The 23,938-nt window shown below is 35.9% G+C and overlaps 1 protein-coding gene across 2 annotated transcripts in view; it reads left to right on the top strand.

The window, feature by feature from the left end:
• The window catches only part of ASH1L (ASH1 like histone lysine methyltransferase), a 188,957-nt gene that overhangs the window by 159,474 nt on the left and 5,545 nt on the right, over positions 1–23,938 (top strand). For both annotated transcript variants that reach the window (XM_044676977.1, XM_044676978.1), the window contains exons 12-21: positions 6,729–6,837; positions 7,298–7,459; positions 7,630–7,724; positions 13,243–13,400; positions 14,541–14,693; positions 17,101–17,155; positions 17,243–17,375; positions 18,638–18,886; positions 20,161–20,247; positions 21,447–21,537. In XM_044676977.1, the coding sequence (XP_044532912.1) occupies positions 6,729–6,837; positions 7,298–7,459; positions 7,630–7,724; positions 13,243–13,400; positions 14,541–14,693; positions 17,101–17,155; positions 17,243–17,375; positions 18,638–18,886; positions 20,161–20,247; positions 21,447–21,537 (1,292 nt within the window). The remainder of the gene's footprint in view (positions 1–6,728; positions 6,838–7,297; positions 7,460–7,629; positions 7,725–13,242; positions 13,401–14,540; positions 14,694–17,100; positions 17,156–17,242; positions 17,376–18,637; positions 18,887–20,160; positions 20,248–21,446; positions 21,538–23,938) is intronic.

A 23,938-nucleotide genomic window follows, 5' to 3' on the forward strand; every position in this document is an offset into this window, starting at 1 on the left:
TTTGAGAAACTCGGGCTCTTCATCTTGTTTTTCATTCTTGTTAATAGACTGGCATACATTTTTTCTGATTACACATTTTCTAGGAGATACCTTTTATACTATTTCTTGCACACAAGTCATTGGTAATATTCAACAGCTTATACTCAGTTATCTCCTTCCATTGCCCTTTGGATCACCATCCATATAGAAGAAACAAACTTCATTGTGTTGTGTTTAAAATATGTCAGAAACATTTCATATTAAAAGCAGTTACAGAGGAAATCACATGTTGACCAGAGTGTTTCATCTCATCAAAATGGGCTCTGCTTAAAGCAAATTCCAACTACAGTTTACAAAATGAAAAATTCACAACATTTCACAAATGGAAAAAATACAGATAAAAATATTAAATATGGGACACTCTGTTATGGTTTTGTATCATTTTGAAATTATTTTGTTATATTTTGCAAGAGAATACTGATTATGTGGATACAGTCTTTACAACATGATCAGCAGTTTTGGCTTATCTGAAAGCCAAGGACAAAAGCCATAGTTCTTAAAATACTTAGAAGGCTTGCTGGGTTCTTTAGGCTTCCATATCCCTTTTTGTGCTTTCCTAGCATAATTGACAATAACAAACTGGAGGTATTGTGGCATAAAAAAATAAGAGAGAGGGATGGCTTCAAAGCCAAGGAAGATCAGGGTTCAGGTTTCACCTCTATCACAAAATGACTGTGTCCTTGGGCAAGTCACTTAATTTCTCAATGCTCTAAACAAAGCAAGACTCTTAAAACGGGCTTTATAAATTCTGTACCCTGACATTATATACACTTATATAATGAGTCAAGTGATTCAAGTTAAAGTTAGGTTAAGACTATAATCTAAGAGGACAATGTAGCAAAGTATGTCCTAAAATCTGTTTAGGGCCTTGGAGTGCTCTGAGCCAGTTCATGGGCCAGAATTCACCTGCTGTTTTCTTTTAAAGGGCTCCATACTCCATATAACCATTCTTGAGTAGAGGGAATTGCTTAAAATTTGGTGCATATCATTAGGAAATGACTGATGTTTTTCCACCCTATACCTCCATCACTGTGGATTCATAGATGCATAGTAGCATCGATAATGCATCCCACAAAAAGAGCTGCTAAAAACATTTTAGTACAAGTAGGTCTTTCCCCTTTTTTCTGGTCTCTTTGGAATACAGATCTAAGTGGTATTGCTGAATCAAAGGGCATGTGTTGTTTTATAGCTCTTTGGGCATAGTTCTAAATTGCCCTCCAGACTAGTTGAATGAGTTAACAGCTCATTCAAAACATTAGTGTCCCAATTTTGCTACATCCCCTGCAACATTTATCACTTTCCTTTACTCATCTTGGCCAATCTGATAGATGTGAGAGTGGTACCTCAGAGTTGTTTTAATTTGCATTTCTCTAATTAAGCATGATTTAGAAAATTTTTCATATTGATAGCTTTGATTTCTTTATCTGAAAACTACTTGTTCATATCCTCTCACCATTTGACTGAATTCTCTATAGATTTAAAAATTTTGACCTTTATCAGAGAAATTTATTTCCCTTCTAATCTTGGTTATTTCCAATAATTAAAAAAAATGTTTTTCTTTTGAATCTCAAATTCTCTCCATTCCTGCCCCACCATCCTTGGCCCTTGCTGAAATGGCAAGCAATCCAATATAGAATCTATATGTGCAATCCTGCAAAGCATATCTGCACATTAATCCTTTTGTGAAAGGAAACACAAACAAAAACAACAACAACAAATCAAGAAGGAAAGTGGAAAAAGTTTGTTTTGATCTAGATTTAAACGCCATCGGTTCTTTCTCTGGAAGCAGATGGTATTTTTTAACATGAGTCTTTTAGGGTTGTAATAATGAAAATAAATAATATGTAATAATTAAAATGCAAATTCTTAAGTCACAAGAGGATGATAGTAGCTTTTAACAATTTAATTTAATATAAATATAGTATAAGAAATAAGGAAGAAATTAGAAAATTATTCCCTAGCCTAACACTCTAAAGTCTGGTCTGTAGAGTTTCAGCTTGCTCCCCAACAAGGTTCCAGTCTCCATGTGGAAGTCCAGTAGTCTCTCCAGAGCAATAGTCTTACCAGCCCCCAAGGGCGTCTTCTGCCTGAGCCACTAATGTGGCTTTGATGCCAAATGGAGTAGAAGAATCAATCCCAGAAAACTCACGCCAAAGACCTCAATCTCCTCTACAGTCTCATCTTTTATAGCTCCTTTCTCCACATCACTTCCTGTCTCTCTAAGCTGGTCTGTCACATCTCTGACCTGGACCTGTAACCCTTAGTTCTGGGTCATGTTCCTAGGGCTCTTAACTTGTGACCTCTGTTTGAAGCATGACAGTCACAATAATGGGATGAGTCAGAGGAGAAGAAAGTTCACGACCCTGGGAGGAAGAGGTTCCCTTTACACAGGGTTCTGTCGGATCATTGTATCACTAAGAATAGCTAAGTTATTCACAGTTGTTCATCATGCAATTTTGCTGTCACTATATACACTGTTCTGGTTCTGCTTACTTTATGTTGCATCAGTTCGTGTGAGTCTTTCCAGGTTTTTCTGAGCTCCTTTTCATTTCTTACAGCACAGTAGTATTCCATTACAGTCATATACTTAGCCATTTCCCAGTTGGGTATCCTCTTCCCATTTGTTTGCCCCTACAAAAAGAACTGCTTTAAATATTGTACATATAGGTCCTTTTTCTTTGTTTTTTATCTCTTTGGAAAACAAACAGTGAAAATATTGCTGGATCAGAGGGTATGTACTATTTTATAAACCTTTGGGCATAGAGCTAAATTGCTTTCCAGAATGGCTGAATCAGTTCACAGCTCCCCCCAGCATTGCATTAGTGTCTCAGTTTTCCTTTTCTTTCATGATAGTTGATCTGATAGGTATGTAGTAGTACCCGAGTTGTTTTAATTTGCTTTTCTCTAATAGTGATTTAGAGCAATTTTTTAATATGACTATAGAGAGCTATTAATTACTTTGTCTGAAAGTTCATAGCCTTTAACCAGTTATTAATTGAGGAATGACTTGTATTCTTATACATTCTGACTTATTTCTCTATGTACTTGAGAAATGAGGTCTTTATTAGAGAGACTTGAAAAAAATTTTTCACCATTATAATTAGTGTATTACTCTCAGTCCTATTCTCCCCCTCACCCTATTTATTCTTTTCTCTCTCCTTTCATTCTGTCCATCTTCAAAAATGTTTAGCTTCTGACCCCACATTCCCCAATTTGCCCTCTTTTCTATCAGACCCACCCACCCACCCAATCCCCTTCCCCTCCTACTTTCCTGTAAGGGTAAGATAGATTTCTAATCCATTTGATTATGAATGTTCTTCCCTCTTTGAGCCAGCACTCCTCTCACTACTTCCTTCCTCTTGCCCTCCACTATAAAAGCTCATCCATGCCTCTTTTAATGAGATAATTTATCCCATTCTATTTCTCCCTTTCCTCTTCTCCCAACTCATTTCTCTTTCTTGCCCCCCTTAGGATATTATCTAAAAATAAATTAAATTATCATTCCACTCACATCCTTGCCCTCTGTCTATATATGCTACTACTAAGTGCCCTAATAATGATAATTTTCTTAGGAGTTAAAAGAATTATTTTCCCATGTAGGGATGTAAATAGTTTAACTTTATTGAATGTCTTGATTTCTCTTTTCTGTTTACCATTTTTATGCTTCTCTTGACTTTTCTTTAAAAAAAAATTTTATAACAATAGTATAATTGGTTTTGCTGAGAACATGATTATTGGTTGAAGTCATAGATCCTTTGCCCTATGAAATATCATATTCTGGGCCCTCCAGTCCTTTAATGTAGAAGCTGCTAAATCTTGTGTTATCTTGACTGTGGCTCCACAATATTTAAATTGTTTCTTTTTGACTCCTTGCAGTATTTTCTCCTTGATCTAGGAGTTCTGGAATTTGGCTATAATATTCCTGGGATTTTGGAGATACACTTTAGGAGATGATTGCTGGGTTCTTTCCATTTCTGTTTTACCTTCTGGTTCTAGAAAATCCGGGCAGTTTTCCTTGATAATTTCTTGAAAGATGATATCTAAGCTTATTGTTAATCTTGGCTTTCAGGTAGTCCAGTAATTCTTAGATATCGCTACTGGATTTATTTTCCAGGTCATTTGTTTTTCCAGTGAGATATTATACATTTTCTCTATTTTTTCATTCTTTTGACTTTGATTGAATGTTTCTTGACATCTCTTGGAGTTATTAGTTTTTGTTTGCCTACTTCTAACTTTTAAGGCATTATTTTCTTGAGTGAGCTTTTGTGTTTCCTTTTCTCTTTAGCCAATTCTACTTTTTTTGTCTATCTTTTTCCATTTGGCTAATTTGGCTTTCTTCTCTTCAGTGGATTTTTGTGCCTCTTTTATTAGTCAACCTATTCTGGTTTTTTTTTTTTTAAGGTATTATTTTCTTCAATATTTCTTTGTACATGCTTTACCAAACTGATCTCTTTTTTTTTCATGATTTTCCTGCATTACTCATTTCTTTTCCCCATTTTTCTCCTACTTATATGATATTTAAAATCCTTTTTGAGCTCCTCTGTTATTTCTTTTTTTAGAGTTTGAGAACAATTCCTATTTTTCTTGGAGGCTTTGAATGCACAGTATTGACTTTCTTGTCTTCTTCTGAGTTTGTTTTGGTCTTCCTTATCACCAAAATAAATTTCTATGTTGTTTCTTTTTTTTGTTATTTATTCATTTTCCAGGCATTTTCTTTTAACTTAAAAAAACTTTTAAAGTTGAGCTGTGTTCCTATAATGAAGGGAGCACCGTTCCAAGTTTTAGGTTCTTTGTGCATCTGTCTTTAGAGCTAGCTCTGGGGATCTATGTTTTGAGTTCTTCCAAGATGGTATGAGACATATTTAATACTCTCCTAGTTTGTGCTTTGGTCTGTGACTAACTATAAGCACTCTTGGAACTATGAACAGGATCCCCTGCTCCCCTGAGGCCCCCAGCATTGGTGTGTATACTATCGGTCTTCCTTACCCTGAGATCTCAACCCAGGGCTGTGACCTGGATCTGCATATGGACATTGTGGCAAGAGACTTGTACCCACAGCCAGCAAAGGAACTCCTGTAATGACCTTCTGAGCAGTTGTCCAATTTCCCTTACTTTCTTGCCTGAGACTTCTGAAAACCCTTGCTATTGATTCTGTGACCCCCAAGACCTATTACTGTGGTGGGACTGCTTTGTTGCTTTGTGTTCCACTTCCATCTCAGTGCAATAGATCTTTCATGCCAGTCCAAGTTGTTTTGGCTAAAAAATTTATTTTACCTCATCCTTTTGTGGATTATGCTGCTCCAGAATACATTTTGAGGTGTTATGTATAAGAAATAAAATGGATATAAAAGGATAGATTTTAAAATATCATGGTTTTAAAGGGTTTATTGATAGCCATTTAGGAAAATGAAGCCACGTGCCTGTTAAGAATTAGTTTGAAAGTCCCACCATTACCTCTGCCCCCAAGCTGCTTCAGCCGGAAAAGAGAGCATCCCCTTCCAGCCACTCAGCCTTTATTCTTCTCTCTATTTTATTAGGTAATTGCCTACGTCATTTACATAAGCCAGGAATCATGGGAAATGTAGTTTGAAAGAGCCCTAAATGTTCACAGGAAGTTTAGATCAGGGACCTCAGTTAGTTCAAGGACTCCCAAATTTCCAATATCACATGTGGTTATTTGGAAGGTAATTTGGAAAAGATCAAGTGGATCTGTGTACCTTCTCTACCAATTTCCTAATTCCCTTTTAAAACTTAAAATGATTCCAAGTAGACCTATACATATATTGCTTCTGTTTGTTAATTAGTTCATTTCAACCAAATTCATTCTGACTAATATTAGGAAATATTAGGTTGTTATGGAAAGGAGGAACTGCATTTCAAGCACAAGATAAAAAGCATCTTATAATATCTTATAGTACTTTATTTAGATTAACCTTATGGCACTGAAAATATAGTACTACTTTGTATTGTACTTATTTATGTACGTGCCTTAAACTTTACTGAATTGTAATCTCCTTCAGGACAGAGATTATGCCTTCTTCATCTTCTTATCCCTGCCTCCCTCTCACACATAGACATATCTTGCTTTGTGCATAGTATAATAAGCTCTCAATGAATATTTGAATAAATTAATAACATAGACAAAGATATGGAATCAAGAATAAGTAGAACATTGTAGAAAGAGCAGTAGAGATGCCAGCATAACAGAAAATAATTGTTAGAGAGTGGTGAGAAGCACAATTGGATAGATACAGGGCAGGGGCAAATTATGGAGAACCTTGAATCCTTAATGGAGTTTGAACTTGATGCCATTTACATTATAGAACTGTTATAAGCTCTGCAACAAAAGAATGGCATAATGCAAGTGATGCTTACGAATATTAGTTTAAGAGTAACATTCAGAATATTCAGAGAAAGGCTAGAATTGGGGAAATCTATCAAGAAATTGTTGTAGTAATTCAAGTTACAGTGGTTCAGTAGTTCCTTAAATACTGAGGAAAAAGGAGTAGGGTATTAGCAATAAGAATAGAAATAAAGTAGCAGATCTAAGAGATATTTTTGGTGGGAAAAGGCTTTAAAATACTTTATGACTAATTGAATGTGGTATATGAAATATAAGTCAAAGATTACTTCATGGTTCCTTGCTCCCAGGCACTATCTTAAATTTTTGCTTTCTTTCACATTTGTAGGTCTGTCAATGGAGTCTATCGGATTGGGCTCTATGCCCTAAAAGATATGCCAGCTGGTACTGAACTCACCTATGACTACAATTTTCATTCCTTTAATGTTGAGAAACAGGTAATAGATCCAAAGCAAAGGCTTAGTTTTGTTTTTTATGTCCAGCAAGTGAATCCTCAATGAACTATAATAGAATTCTATAGTATTTGGCCATAGAATTCTAAAGTATTTGGGTAATATTGTCTTGTCCCTTTTACCTTTCACCTGACACAATGAGGCAAATAGGTCTCCCTTTTTCATAAAGAGCACTTTGAAAAAATGTTAAATCTGCCTTAATTACTCATTTGTCTTATTGGCAGTCAGGAAGTTTTACTAAATTAATTTCTCTCCTTTTTGCTATAATCTCAGTCTTATTCTTGCCTCAGTTAACACAGAAAAAAAAAGATAATCACTTTCTTTCATATTAAAATTCTCTGATAACATGAATTACTTGTGAGGTAACTTACCCCTCCACCTCCTCCCCAAGCAATTTCTGTAGACTTGGGATACAAATTAAATTTTCTTCACTTTTCCCTTAAAGCAACTTTGTAAGTGTGGTTTTGACAAATGCCGAGGTATCATTGGGGGCAAAAGCCAGCGCATGAATGGACTCACCAGCAAAAGCAGCCAACCTATGACCACACATCGACGTCCAGGGCGGTCAAAAGAGAAGAGGAAATCCAAGCACAAGTTGAAGAAAAGGGTGATTATTGATCTTAATGACTCCCCTAAGAGCTGCCTAAAACCAATGTTAGAATGAGGGAGGGGCACCAATTCAGCATTTTGGAAGAAGTTTCTGTTTTTTTAAAGGATATCTTCCTATATCTCGTTTTCTCCCCAAAGTCTAAACCATCATTTTTTTTTTTTATCCAGAGAGGTCATTTTTCTGAGGAGCCTAATGAAAATGTCAACACTCCAACCAGAATGACCCCCCAACTACAGATGAAGCCAATGTCCAACCGTGAAAGGTAACTAACAGTATTTTTTTATTCAAGTTCTTTATGATCAAGAGTTTCTGTTTTCTAGAGTTTTGCATAGATGTCATTTAACATTGTTAATAAACATTATTATTAAATGCTTCTTCCATTTCCTAATGATATAGAGTCAGAACAACAAAACTAGTTTTTAGAAATACTTGGATATCTACAAGATTGCATAATTAAAAGGAATTTCAGAAGTTGTCTATTCTAATTCCTATTCAAACCATGAATTCCATCACATCCCTGAAAAGTATTCATCAAGGATTCTCTTAAAGATCCATTAGTAGGGAATTCTTTCCCTCCTATGATAGTCTATTCCAATTCTGGGCACTTATAATTCAGTCAGTTGAGTACTAATTATTATTAAAACCAAGCACTAGGGATACAAAAAGAAGCAAAAGTCTGGCCTTGCCCTCAAGCTCATAGTCTAACAGGAAAGACAATAAACAAATATGTGCAAATGAACATAGAATAAATAGAAAACAATTTAGAGAGGAAGGCACTAGAATTAAGAAATTGGAAAAGAATTGGCAAAATCTTCCCATAACAGATAACATTTTAGTTGACACTTGAAGGAAGCCAGGGAAACCAGTAAGCAGAGATGAGGAGGAAAGCATTCCAGGCATGGAATATAGCCAGAGAAAATGCCCAGAGCCAAGAAATATGGAGTATCTTAATTGATACAGCCAGGAGGCTGCTGTCACTGGATCAAAAAGGATATCATTGAGAGTAAAATGTAAAAAAATTGGAATAACATTGGAGGGAGTGAAGTGGGGTCATAAGTTATGAAGGGCTTTGAAAGCCAAACAAGATTTTGTATTTGATCTTAGAGATGATAGGGAACTATGGCAGTTTGTTGAGTAGGGAGAGATGATATGGTTAGAACTGGAAAATTACTTTGGTAACTGATTAGAGGATAGACTAGAATGGGAAGAGACTTGAGGCAATCAGACACACTAGCAGGCTATTGTAATAGTTTAGGTATGAGGTAATGAGGGACTGCACTAAAGTATTGGCAGCGTCAGAGGAGAGAAGGGGGCATATTCAAGAGGCAGATTAGAAATAAGAGGTGACAAATAGAAAGGAAAACAGGATGACTCCTAGATTGTGAACCTGAAGGACTGGGAGAATAGGATTACCCTCTACAAGAATAGGGAAAGTAGGAGGGAGAAAGATGGGAAGCTCCATTTTGGACCTTTTGAGTTCAAATCAAGTTTGAAATATCTGAAAGGAAGTTAGAAATGTCGGTTTGGAGATCAGAAAGGTTAGGGCAGGATAGGTAGATTTGAGAATCATTAATATAGAGATTAAATCCATAGGAGCTGATGTGATCATCAGGGCATGCCCTCTAACCATCTGTGACCTCAGGGTTCTATCCTGGGCCCTCTTCTCTTCTTCCTCTATATTGCTTCATTTGGCAACAAACATATAAAATAAGTGTTCTGTATCACTTATAATAAAACTTCAACATCACCTTACTCCCATCAAATTGACCAACATGATAAAAAATTGAAATTATTTTGGAGGAGTCACATAGCAATAGACAGACTAATAATAATTTACCTTTGGTGGAGCAGTCCTGCCAAGTTTTTATGCCTTAAGAAAGTCAGTTACAGAGATTCATATTCATTCAGTCATAGCACTACTCTTTGCATTAGCAAAAATGTAAAAACAAATTGGGAAACATATGAACAGATTTTTTTTTAACTTTATCATTTATAAAGGAATACAATGAGTCACAAAGAAATAAAGGCTACTGTATAGAATGGGAGGAAAGCGTCAATGTATAATAGCATCATACCTGGGATAAGTAACATAAGTAGTTATAGTATATGAGTATAATGAAATATTATTGTACCAAAAGGAATTAATGTATCACAAGCTAAGAGGAATACAATGAAAAACATGGAGAGACTTAAATGAACTGATACAGAATAAAGAAGACAGAACCAAAAGAATAATATATTCAAGGATTCAGATTGATTTTTAAATGTCCTGCACTGATAAAGTTGGAAGCATATCCATGCCTACCCATCACATCTTAACGCCTGATGACCTTATGGTAAATGAAGACAGTACTAAAAGATGACAAGATTCTATCTAAAGACAGTGGTCATTGTGGGAGATGATGTCACTTAACTGTTTCTAAAGGACAGTACTCAGGGATAGGGAGTATGATTTCTTGTCTTTTTTTTAAAAACCTTACCTTCTGTTTTAGTATTAATTCTAAGTCAGAAGAGTGGCAAGGGCTAGGCAGTCAGGGTTAAGTGATATGCCCAGGGTCACAGAGCTCCATGCTGTTCATGCCATGACCAAAGGCACATATCACATAGACAATAAGAAACTCATAAAGGAAATAAAGTGGAAGGTGACATGCTTTAATCTGCAATCAGACTCCAGTGATTCCTTCTTTTCCTATGGATAGCATTTTTTATCACGAATACCTTATGGATATCTTAGGAACTTGCTTTGCTGATAATAGTTTCATAGTTGAACATTGTACATAATTTCTCTTATTGTATACAGTGGAGAATAGTTGAGGTTTTTTTTTAAGTATCAAGAGTGCTAAAGCTCACAGTGAACTAAATGAAATGGTAAAGAAAACTAAAGACAAACAAAATTTTTACTTGCCCTTGAACACAAGAAAAAGGAAAGGATCAAAGAAATATTAAGCCCACTGCCCACCCTCCATATATGGAATGATGGTAATGGACGATGAAGGTAAAGCAGTATTACTCAATACTCATCTCTTAGTATCTCTGCTAAAAGTAGTCTTTGTAATGAAAGGGGCAGAATGAAAATGACTAATACTGAAGTGATATACAAGATGATAATAGTAGCTAATGTTTGTGTCAACATTTATTTGCAAAGTACTTTACATGTTATCTCATTTGATCCTTACAACAACCACCCTGTGAGCTAGGTGCTGTTATTTTCCCCATTTTACAGATGAGGAAACTGCAGCTGAGAAAAGTTAAATGACTTGTCCGAGGTCACCCAACTAGTAAATTTCTGAGGAAAGCTTTGAACTCATGTTTTCCTGACTCCAAAGCCAGCATTTTATCTAATTGGGTAACCTAGAAAGGACCTGCCCTTAATAAGCTCAGGTCACAAGACCAAATGAAATATGTTCTTCAGTATTAAAAGAATTGGCAGATATGATTGTTGAGTCCCTTTCATAGAACTTTGAAGGATGATAGATAATGGAAGAGATAGCCTTCGCTACAACTTAAAACAAGGACAAAGCAGCACTCAGTTCTGGGCAATACAAGAAGCAGAGCCCAATTTTGCATCCAGACTGCACAGTCCTGAACTGGAGACAAAGCCAAGTGATATAGATGGCAGATCCTAATCTTAGCCTCTATATTTGGAGCCTAGCAGGACCTCACCAAACTCTATAAGAGTATGGGCACACAGTTTGTCTGAAAAGTCTCCAAACCATAAGCTGAGGCTAGAGATAATGAAGAAGAAGAAGAAAAAAAGCAAGCAAATGAAGAAATAGTTTGGACTGATTGAAGCCCAGGGAGTAAACCAAGAATGAGTATAGTGTTATAAAAAAATATATAGTAAAAACCCCTCAAAAATAAAACCAGTCATAACAGAATAACCTCATTTCCTTTTTTGACCAGATTCCTGGACTACTAAATCAGGATCATCCTGTAGATAGCTTACTTAGATTTGATGTTTGGCTTGATCTCTCATGCTATATTCTGGGAAAGATGAAGAGGGATATGAATTAAATGTTAATATAAAAAGAATTCAATAATAGTTGAATGACTAGATCCAAAGAATAATCATTAATATCAGCTTGGGAGGAAGTGTCCAGTGGTGCACTTTGGGAATTGATCTTGAACCTGTGCAGTGTACAATTTTTATCATTGACTTAGATGAAAGCAGAGATCACATGCTTATCAAATATGCACATGACACAAACCTGGAAGAGATATCTAATGCAATGGATCACATAGAATTCAAAAAGATCTTGTGAGCTAGAACATTTGACCAAACCTAATAAGGTGAAAATTAATAGTAATAAATGTAGTATTCTACCTGAATTTTTTTAAAAGGCACATACAAGAAAGACTAGAGTTTATCAAAAAATATCTGGCAGTTTTAGTGGAATGTAAGTTGAGTGTGATTCAGGTATATAGTACCAGCCTAAAAAACTGATAAATTTGTGGTCTTCATTAAGAGAGGCATAATATTCAGGTTAGACTATCTGTTGAATATTGTGTTCAATTCTGTAACTCATGCTTTAGAAAAGCCCTTTGGAAAATCTCAAGAGGAAAGCAGCAGTTAGGACCTCAAAATAATACCATAGGAGTACCAGGGAAAGAAACTGGGATAGTTAGCCTAGAAAAGAAAAAACTTAGGAGCTGCATGACAGCTGTGTTCACATATTTGAAGGGTCGTCACGTGGAAAAAGTATCCTTCTCCCTAAAGGAAAACTAGGAGCAATGGGTGGAAAGTGTAAAGAGGCAAATTTAGGTCTCTCCAGAGTTGGAATATGCTGTTTCAGGGAATACAAAATTCCCCTCAGTGGAGATTCTCAGGCAAAAATTAAATGACTTATGGAAAGTAATCATTTAGCCTTTTATAAAGGTGAGAATTCTTGTCCAAGTATACAAGTTGGACGAAGTAGTGTCTCAGATCTTTCTATGAATAAATGATCTCTTAGATCTTTATGATCTTAGAATTGTTAAAGCTCAGCATGGAAGCAGCTTCAAGGAATACTTTCCATAGGTGACACTGTGCAATTAGGCTTGACAAGAAAGAAGAGACAGATATTAGTAGAAATGTTTTAAAACAGTTTTGCAACACTTCAGATAACTGAATAGAATTTTAGAACTTCTTTAGGAAATGTAAAAGCATGGATTCTTCTGTGTATTTTGTCATAGAATCTCTATACATGTCATATGCATCTCCATGATTATTGTCTGTTCTGTGTTCCTTGATCAACCCCAGCCATCTTTGATCACAGCATTACTCAAACATTATTGTGTTGATTTTGTACTTTTTCATGTGTTCTATATGCCTTCATATATTTTTCCTGTCTATTCTCTCTGGTTTGAAAAGCCCCTTCAAGAGGCATGAAAACCAGTGATGGACATACTTTTTAAAGAGAGGGCCAAAGGAAAGGAAATGCTCATCTGTCAGTCTGTTTCTAAGGCAATTCTTTTGAAGTTTCATTGTATTGTATCCTACTCATTGTGTTCGTCAGATTAGGAATGATGTAGCGCATCTGGCCCAAAGGCCATAGTTTACCCATCACTGCCCTAAACAGTTTACTAAATGGAAGCATTCAGTAAATAATGTTTAATTGATTCCTATAGTGTCTAGAGGAAAGGAACCGCACTCTGTGTGTAGTCTGTGTAATATTCACCTATCACACTTTGGAAAATTCCCCACAATTAAAAAATGGATCTCCTATAACCCTATCTACATACAATTCTCTTTATAACCGCTTCACAGTACACTGGTAACTCCCCCCTCTTCTTCCCCAAAGGAACTTTGTGTTAAAACATCATGTTTTCTTGGTGCGGAACTGGGAGAAAATCAGGCAGAAGCAAGAGGAAGTGAAACATACCAGTGATAATATCCATTCGGCTTCCTTGTACACCCGCTGGAATGGCATTTGCCGAGATGATGGAAACATCAAATCTGGTGAGACCTGGATGGGGACTCCTTTATATCCCAGAAGGCAAATCAAAACATGGTTTCTTCAAATAAACTTACTTCAAGGAAATGGTCAGAATCAGATTTTGGAAAATGGATAGAAAAGGTGGTACTAAGGTTCATTGATCAGCATGAGTGATTAATGTTCTTTCACAATGCCACAGCAAATCTGCTTAAACTTTAATAAATACGATAGGACTCCTATCTTATCAATTTCCCCACTGCTATCCTACAGCCTAAAATATTGGCTTATGGTAGGAGAGATCTGGGATTATAAACAGATGTATTGGGGAAGGTGGGAAGGGAATGACCCGTATGTAGTAACTGATGGGTTGTTTTTCTCATTCAAATCAGTATACAACCTTTGGGTTCCTTTTCTTTCCTTTCACATAGAAGATGGGTGGCTTATTATTCTTTGAGTAGTGATATGGCAGACATAGCTGAGTTCAGAATTGTTTTTTAGATAGACTGAAAGTAGAAAAATAGGAATGTCCAAATAACCATTTAAACTAGAATAAAAATGTTCAGAAATACCATTCTCTTCTGTTCCCTCTTGGATTTCCTGAGACTGCTAGTATCAATTTTAAATAACTGTAAAGATATTTAGCATTTAGCATTCATTGAAAGCATTGCTTTTTTTTTTTTTCAGTTACCTACTCTGCAACATCTTCAGAAAACTGAGGAAAGAGCTTGCCTATACATATTTTGTCTTTCTTTCCCAGTGGTAGGGGAGGACATGGAAGGGAAAGAAAGTGGATTTTCATTTATTTAAATTAATTTTTAAAAGGCATTCTTCCTGGATTATAAGGGAATATACTAAGCAAGACCTAAATAAATTCACAACTTTGTCCAGAACCTCAAGACATTTCAGTGGCTCTGCTAATTAGTAAAACTGGCACTGATTTTCTGAATTAAGTAGTCTGTTTTTCTATATTTCTCACATCAGCCTAGTTAAAATCCCTGTTAATTTCCATCATCTTCCTTTCCAAGAAACTCTAGTATTTCTTTCTTTCAGGAAAGAAAGAAAGGCCTCCTGAAGCCACCAAATCTTCTGAGTCAAACAAAGGGAAATATAAGAGGAATTCAGGTTCACACTGAATGAAACTTGTCTCCTTTTTGTCTTTCCAGATGTCTTCATGACCCAGTTCTCTGCTTTGCAGACAGCCCGATCAGTCAGGACAAGGAGGTTAGCAGCTGCCGAAGAGAACATTGAAGTGGCTCGGGCAGCACGCTTGGCCCAAATATTCAAAGAGATATGTGACAGCATCATCTCTTACAAAGGTGACCAGATCCTCAAGAAAAGTTTCTTTCCCTCTTATCATCACATCATGTTCCTTTTTTCTCCCTCATCTGCTTCAAAAACCAAAGTTGTAATAATAATGCTTTACATTTCTGTTGCATGTTAAAGTTTACAAAGTACTTTCCCACACATTATCTCATTTGATCTTCACAATAGCCCTCTGAGATGCGTAAAACAGGTCTTTTACTTTTATTTCAATAATATTTAAAGGGTATGAGATGTTACTGTCTAATGATTCAAAATTTTTTGATACATAATTACCTGATAATAAAATGTATCAACATAGACTTAAAATATGCATATGTGCATATAAATAACTATTAAAAAGAAACAAACAAAAAAAATTTCATAGTATCATCTATAGAGTAAACATTGCCATTGTTACTCTATTTAAATTATAACAAGATCATTTTCTGCCCTGCTAGAATAAAAAAAATATATTCTTCACTAATATTTATTCTGTGTACTCTCTTGCACTAATGTGTTGGATATGGATATATATTTGTATATATAAACACACACACACACATATATATATATATATATATTTCTGCTCCACCTTATAGAATCCCAGACCATCATTTTTCTCATTATATCTGACTGCCTAGGACTAATTTTTAGTTTAAACAATCCTTCATTAGTAGCCAGATCCCATCCTCATAGAACGTAACTATACCTTCTGTGGCCTTCCTAAGTCAGATGCTGTCAAAACTATTTGGTATTTTTCAACTTTTCCCATTCCAGTCAATTGGAAGACAGAATATCTTTTCTCAGTGACTATAGTAGTGTATAGTATAGCACTGGTATCCTTATTTTACAGATGAGACATTTGAGGCTCAGAGGTTTATTGGTTTGCTTAGTGTCACACAGGTTTGTAGCAAAGTGGCAAAGCCAGAACTTAAACCAAGGTTCTATGCTTTTTCCACTTTTTTACATTGTAAGAATTTGAACTTTGGGTTCACTAAAATTCTGCTTATATATGGAAACCTAGAAGTATAGAACTGCCAAGGACTTTGAGCAAAGTCTTTTTATATCTATAATCACTTCCCACTTCCAAAAAAATTTTCATTTTAATAGGGAATCTGTTGTTAGAAATTACATTATCAGACTAAGGGCCTAGGACAAGTTAATAGGGGCCTCATCTACTTTGTTTTCTGTAGTTTCCCACAGCGAAAGCAATAAATCAGCAAATGAAGGACTGTAAATACAGTAAAAGAAAAAGAAAACCCTAAAGTAAATTACCATTTTGCTTTCAAGGTTTCGCATACACATCTCATCTCCATCTTCTCTGAGATTTCAGAATCTTTTTGAGGTTGTGGAAAGTACCCTGTGTTACTTTGATCTACTCACTTGGGTTGAGTTTTTCTGGCAAAGATGATAAATATTTTGAGATTAAAAAAAAAAAAGAAACTGAAGGATAATTGCTGCTTTCTACAGTTAAGGATTGGCCTTTTTCTATCACCCAACTCCCACTGGAATATGAGAGAAGTAAGCAAATAGAGAGAAAAGGGAACATGTCTCTGCCCTAAGATACAAAGTTACATAGCATCTTCCTTTGCTCCTTTCACATTCCTAATAGATAAAATCCATCTCAACACCAGTCCCCTTCATCTAGGAACTAGGAGAGCCATTAGGAAGAAAGTGGCTGAGGACATACACTTTAACTAAAGATAGAACAGAAGACTTTCCTTTTCTCTGAAGGAGCTTCTAAAAAGTAGTTGAATTAACAAATTCAGATTATAACATAATAAGCACATATATATAGATATAGATATAGATTTGTATATATGGATATATAAATGTTTTTACATGGAAACACATTTCAGAAAATATTCACTATTCTGGATTTTTCATTATGAAAGACTTGTTTTCTCATAACAAACTACAGCAGGCTCCCTATCAGGACTTGGAAATAGTCTTTGTAATATTTAACATTTCTTATGATACTTGTTGAGGGGTTTGTCCAATATACCTAACCCATTTCAGAAAGTAATCTCACCATGCTCCAGAAATCTTATGAAAGGAACTCCAGATTCTTTGTAATCTGCCTCTCACTGTTTAATGGAAAGTTCTTTTTAATAGCAAACTAAAATTTCTTATGCTGTAATTGAATTTTATTTGCTTATCTTGGTCTTCATACAAACAGATAACATCAGCACACCTCTATGTCTGCAATATTTATTCATGTTCCTAGATTGACTTGCAGATGGTTTCTGACCTTTGGTCTCAACAGTTCGCATTCTTGAAGCCTCTTTAGAATTTTGTGTGTGTATAGAATCTAAAAGGAACTTGAATCTTCTCTGCCCTTTAGTTTCTGAGAAACTTATTCAAAAGAGAATTTTACTGTTTCCATAAAGTCCTTCTAATAAACATTGCCTTCCTTTGCAGATTCCTCCCGGCAGGCATTGGCAGCTCCACTGTTGAACCTTCCCCCAAAGAAAAAGTACGTTTACACTTTACCTGGGGGTTAACCAGGGTATATGGGGACAGATAGGTGTCCCAAACTGACAGCCCTGGTTTTGTGTTCCAGGAATGCTGATTATTATGAGAAGATATCTGACCCCTTAGATCTCATCACCATTGAGAAGCAGATCCTGACAGGTTATTACAAGACAGTGGAGGCGTTTGATGCTGACATGCTCAAGGTCTTCCGGAATGCTGAGGTGAAGCTGGTTACAGCCCCTGAGATCTTTAAATCTCAACTCACAGAAAAGGAATTTGTAGTGAAAGTAACTGTTATAAGCCAAGAACTTTGGTCCCTTCTCCCTTTAGCTTTCCCTGCTGAGCAGCAGGTTAGACTAGAAGAAAACAGATGCTCTAGATCAGTAGTATTTGTTGAGCCTTTGTATAGTGCATAATAATCGCAAGGGAACTGTTTTAAAAGCCTATTGTAATGCAAATCGTTATTTCAAAGATATTTGTGAATCACAGGTTATATCATATCTCCAAAAGAAGCATCATTGATAAGATAAAAAGCCTGACATATTATGGTTAGTCTTATATACACTGCTGCCAAAACTTTTAAAAGCATTCTAGAATACTTGATCATATATTAAAAGCTAGATATATAGTCCCAATACAGCAATATGTTGTAGGGATAATGACTGAGATGGGAAATATGTCAAAATTTGTAATAAGAGAATAATTGCCTTGAGGCAAAAAAAAAGTTAAAGATTATTCTCTTAGGTGGTAGTGTTAATGGGACTTTTGGAGAAGGCCGAGATAGTTTAGAACTGTGATCTAAAGGAATCAAGGAATTGTTGTTCATATGGCACACAGAAGAAGAGAGATTTTTCTGTATGGGTAGAACATTATTCTGTACATAGGACATCTTGGTCAAAGATTTGAAGCCCAAAAAGGGATAATAGAAGCAAGATTCATTTAGTTTCAATGAGAGGTGTAGATATGGACATATAGAAGTAAAAAATAAGAATTGACAACTTGAAAGGGTATATAATGAAGGTTCTGAAAACAAAGATATAGTAGAACCCCATTATAACAGTCAATTATTGAATGAATTTGAGTCTTCCATGAATCAAATCTTACATACTGAAATATAAGCATTACATGATTAAAAACCTCATAAATAGTTATAATCTTGTTCATGAATGTCAGCAATATGCAATATGTCGCTTTTTTTTAATCAATAGGCATCAGGACCACTGATATATAGAGAATAGTTAAGATTTACATGGTAATCAAAGTGGGTAAAGTATAAATGCTTTTAGATTACAGCTGCATTTCAGTTAATTTCTGTTCAGTTTAGGTGAATATTATGAAATACCTACTAGTGTTCTAAGCACTATTCCAAAGATGTCATGACCAAAATGGGAAGGCAACTCATCCTTTCGCTTCAGGCATGCATACATACATGGAATCCAAAACTTAACGAGACTGAGCTTGGTTTCTCTTTTCTGTCTCTTAGAAATACTATGGGCGCAAGTCCCCAATTGGGAGAGATGTATGTCGTCTACGCAAAGCATACTACAATGCACGGCATGAGGCATCAGCTCAAATTGATGAGATTGTGGGGGAAACAGCAAGTGAGGCAGACAGCAGTGAGACTTCAGTCTGTGAGAAGGAAAATGGGCATGAAAAGGATGATGATGTTATCCGCTGTATCTGTGGTCTCTACAAGGATGAAGGCCTTATGATCCAGTGTGACAAGTGCATGGTAAGAAGATTCAGGACAGAAAATTTTCTGATCTATAAGGTATATTTTCAAGCAACAAACCTGTGCTTCTTTATTTGGCTTAGATGCACTACAAATCAGTCTCTGGTCTCCCTGTGTATTAGTTACATAAAGGTTTCCAGCATCCATCACTATTCATCTTCCTCCTTTAGCATTCAATTCAACAAATATTCACTAAAGACCTTCTGTATGCAAGGCACTACTATACATGCCCCCACATGCTTCCTTTCTGAATTCCTTTTTGAAGGGAAGCTAGATTAGTGAGTTTGTATGAAAAGGGAATTAGAAGAATAATCAGGAAATGTGAGGAATAATACTAACATTTCAACCTGAGAAACATGTAAGAGCAAATAGCACAATTTATATGGATATGATCTATAACTATGTGAGACATCTATTGGTACTATACAAATATATAGATATGATTGTGGCTACCTATTTCACACCCTTAGGAAAATTATAGTCGAAACCACTATTCTACAAAACAGTAGTAGTTCGGGACAATAGTCATTTGTCTCCTTCCTTTATTTCCTTCATTTTATTTACACAAATTTTGCCAATGATAGCATGATTTGATGGAGAAATATTAGTAATATAAATAATAGTCAAGAGAGAACTGAATTCAGATCCTGGTTCCAGCAGTTGTGTGATCTTGGACAAGTCACTCAATCTTTTGGCTTCAGTTTCCTCCTCTTTCTTTCTTTCTTTTTCTTTTTTTTTTTTTTAAAAACCCTTACAATACTGTGCATTGATTCTAAGGCAAAAGAACAGTAAGGGCAAGGCAATGAGAGTTAAACGACTTGCCCAGGTCACACAGCTAGGAAGTAGCTGAGGCCAGATTTGAACCTAGGATCTAAGCCTGGTTCTCAATCCACTGAGCCACAGCTGCCCCTTCAGTTTCTTATTCTGAAAAAATGGGAATAATATTAGCACTAGGTATCATGCAGGATTATTATGAGTGAAGAACACCCTTTGTAAACTTCTAGGAATCTGACCTGTTCTTATACATTTGTACCAAATAGTTTTGCTTTTTTATTAAACATTTTCATTCTTCCCATTTCTGTGCCATTCTTCTTTTATTTCCCTGACTCATTCCCTTTGCACCTGAGTACATTTTCTTTGCTATCTTAATAAATGGTCTTGCTACTACCAAGCAGGATGAAGGAGTCCTGAGGTTCTAGACCTGGTTGGCTCAATTCCTAGGTCTTTGCTCAATAAGTCTGAGGCCCTTCACTAATTTCAGCTTTTCTCTGCAGGTGTGGCAGCACTGTGACTGCATGGGAGTGAACTCAGATGTAGAGCACTACCTCTGTGAACAATGTGATCCAAGGCCTGTGGACAGGGTAAACAACCTTCTAGTAGTATTCTGTGAATTCCTGGGCTTCATTTGTGCAATGAATATGATAATCCCATTTCTCCATTGCTTAGAGGTCTTTGAAAGAAAGGTGATAGTTACAAATTTCTATGTCTATGAAAAGAGAGGAGAGCAATACCTTGAGTAGTCTAAAGCAGTAAATAATCTATAATCATTTGTATTTTGTTTATAATTTTATTAAATGATTTTGCAACAAATTTACCTTTGCCATTATATTTTGCTTAATTCATTTAAATAACTGTATTCCCTGAAATAGTAAAGAATAGAGTTCTGCAAGTATACTGGATAACAGAGATAATCTGCTTTTGATGTGCCAGAGTTATAATCTTAGTTTGAAATTAATCACACTGCATTATCATGTAACCAATTACAGATCACAGCTTCATTAACTGGTAAGCTCCCACAGAACTGTCTGAACTTATCACTCAGTTAACATTGCCTATTCTATAGTGAAATTCCTTAGGATACAAGGGTACTTAGGACTTTAAAACTTCAAGTTTCAGCTTTATGCTTGACTATACTGGAAATGAAGTGGGAGCTATTTTTCAGCATCAATACTTTTCAGTATTATTTCAGTCTCTAACCACATTCTGTCAAAACAGGATCTTTCCCATTTCTGTTGGTCCATGAAAAGAAGGTTCTATCTAGTGCCTCAGATAAAAACTGAACACCTAGGATTTTTCTAACAGGAGTTTGATGTTTGAGTTATTCTCCTGCCTCCAAAAAGGATAGCTTTTCTACAATCCACATATATTAGAGGATTTCCTATTCTAAAATACCTCTAGAAAGGAGATGGTCATCCTTTCCTTCATTTAATTCCATGCCTGACATTTCAAAAAGTTCATTTACTTTGTAGCTTCAGTACCTCCAATACCAACTTCATTTCTTGTTTTTTTATTCCAACAAAGACTGAACAAGTGACTACTACTTCTTTAATATGTTCCTTTGAGACAATGACTCTCAGATTCATCTTCAACTTTCTTCCAAGTTTCATCTTTTCCTCAAAAGTTAACTCTTTTTCTCAACTCCTGGTGGATCAGTATAACTGGGCTTAAAGTTTGGTAGGAAGAGAGTAAAATCTTAGTTTCTTACCCTTCTTTAGTGAAACTTAGTAGGTAGAGAGTACAAAATCCTAGCCTTTATATTTTGGATTCCTCCTCTCACCAGGAGGTGCCCATGATCCCTCGGCCCCATTATGCTCAGCCTGGCTGTGTCTACTTCATCTGTCTGCTCCGGGATGACCTGCTGCTACGTCAAGGTACATATCTGGGACCTGGCCTGTTCATTCCAGCTGCTCTTCTCAAATGCTATAAAACTTCTAATATTTGTGGAGTTTTCTATTCATTTACCTAATAGTGACATATAACTCTTTTCATCTAATCCACGTTTCAATTTGAAACCAGTGGAAAAAAACCAACAATTCCTTTCCTTTTTAACATGAAGTAAGACCTTAAATCTGAGAGGCAAATTAAAGTTGGTCCAGGAACCGGAAATAACTTATACCAGTGATGGGCAAACTATGGCCGGTGGGCCAGATGCCATCCCCTGAAATGTTCTATCCAGCCAGTGACATTATTCCTAATTTGACGAATACAGTGAGTAGGATACAATACAATGAAACTTCAAAAGAGTTGCCTTAGAAACAAACTGACAGATGAGCATTTCCTTTTCTTTGGCCTCCTCTTTAAAAAGTTTGCCCATCACTGGTTTATACCATTCCCATGACATGTCATTATTTTTCACTACAAAAATACTATTTAGATCTCTGAAGTTCTGAGCTCTAGCATTCTCAGAACTCTTTTCTAGGACTTATACCCCCCAATTTAGGGTACATATATGGTATAGTCTCAGATTACAAGCTCATGTGGTACACAGTGTTCAGGCCATTTAACATAGATGCTTAACAAATGTCAAGGAAAACAGTCAACCAACAAGTATTTATTAAGCATTCACTGTGTGCCAGAAACTGTACTTGAGACTGATGATACTAGTATATAGAATTACTTTGGGACAACTAGATAGTTCAGTGGATACAGTCAGGAAGACCTGAGATTGATTCTGCCTTAGATACTTAAAAGAGTTCTGTGGCCAGGGGTAAGACATTCAATTTCTCTGAGGCTGTTTGCTTATTTGTAAAATAGATTGTAGTACCATCTCCTAGGCTATTGTGAGGATCAAATGAAATTCTTAGGTAAAATTTTGGCAGCAAGGTGGCATAATGAATAGTGAGCTAAATCTGGAGTCAGGAAGACTCCTCTTCCTGAGTTCAAATCAGGCCTCAGACATTTATGAGCTTCGCAACCCTGGGCAAGTCATTGAACCTCCCTCTGCTTCAATTTCCCCATGTGTAAAATAAGAATCATAGTAGCATCTGTTTTTCTGGGTTGTTCTGAGGATAAAATGAGATAATGTTTGTAAAGCACTTTGCAAACTTTAAAGCAGTATATAAATATTAGCTAGCATTATCCTTACTCATGATGAGATTATAATTTAAGAAATTTATAGCCTAATCATATGGCAATTTGTGCCCCTTCTGAGCATCTCTTGGTCTGACACAGTCAGAAATACTCACTATACATTGACCCCCAAAATGAGGTCATTTTGGTCCTCTTTGAGTACAAAGGACAACCACCAACAATATAATGGGAGAGAAAGTGAGTACTTATAAACATATATACAGTATAAATATAAAGTGAATGTGTGTGTGTTTGTGTGATTTCCTTAAGCACAAGAAGTTCTTAAGGAACATTACTTTGGCAGTAGTGTTTTAAATGGATTATAGTGATAAAATACTTGAGGCAGAGAGAGTAGTTAAGAGACTGGTGTAATATTCTAAAGGAGAGGTGAGAATGCCTTGAATGAAAATGGTAGCTCTGTGAATGGAGAGAAGGAAATTAGATGTAAGAAATGTAAGTTAGAAATGGCAAGATTTGGCAACCAATTAGATTTGTTCAAAGAAGGAGAACAAGAAATCAGGATAATGCTAAGATTGCAAACCTGAGACACTGGAAGCATAATAATATATATCTTTACCAGAAATAAGGCAGTTTGGAAAAGGGGAAGGAGTTGAGTTTAAGATGTCTCCAGAAAATCCAATGTGAAATATCTGGTAGACAGTTGGTAATACAGGACAGAAGCTCAGAGGAGAAAGTTAGGACTAGATATTTAGATATGAGAGTCAGCTCTGTGGAGATAATGGCTAAACTTTTGGGATCTGTTGAAGCTACTAAGAAAGATCATAGAGATGGAGAAGAAAAGAGAGCCTAGCCCAGAACCTTGGAGAATCCTTCCACAACTACTTAACATGATGTGGATTATGAGCAAACAAGTCTAAGGAAGAATAGTCAGACAGTTTACAAGACAAGTGAAAAGTGAATGGTGTCAGTGAAAACCCAGAGAGGAAATAATATCCAAGAAGAGGAGATGGTCAGCAGTCAGATAGTTCAAAACAGATTGTGACTAAGAAAAGACAATTTGATTTGGCAATTTAGATTTCATTGGTATTTTAAGAGATAGCAGTTTCACTTGAGTGATTTAAGTTGAAAACCAAATTGGAAAGGTTAAGAAGTGAGTAAGAGGAAAGAAAATGGAGGTGATGAATATAATTTTTCAAGGAGTTAGACTGAGAAAGGAAGGAAATGTACAGAAGCTTGGAAGGG

This window comes from Gracilinanus agilis, chromosome 4 (genome assembly GCF_016433145.1).
Source record: "Gracilinanus agilis isolate LMUSP501 chromosome 4, AgileGrace, whole genome shotgun sequence".
In the NCBI taxonomy this organism is placed as follows: domain Eukaryota; kingdom Metazoa; phylum Chordata; class Mammalia; order Didelphimorphia; family Didelphidae; genus Gracilinanus; species Gracilinanus agilis.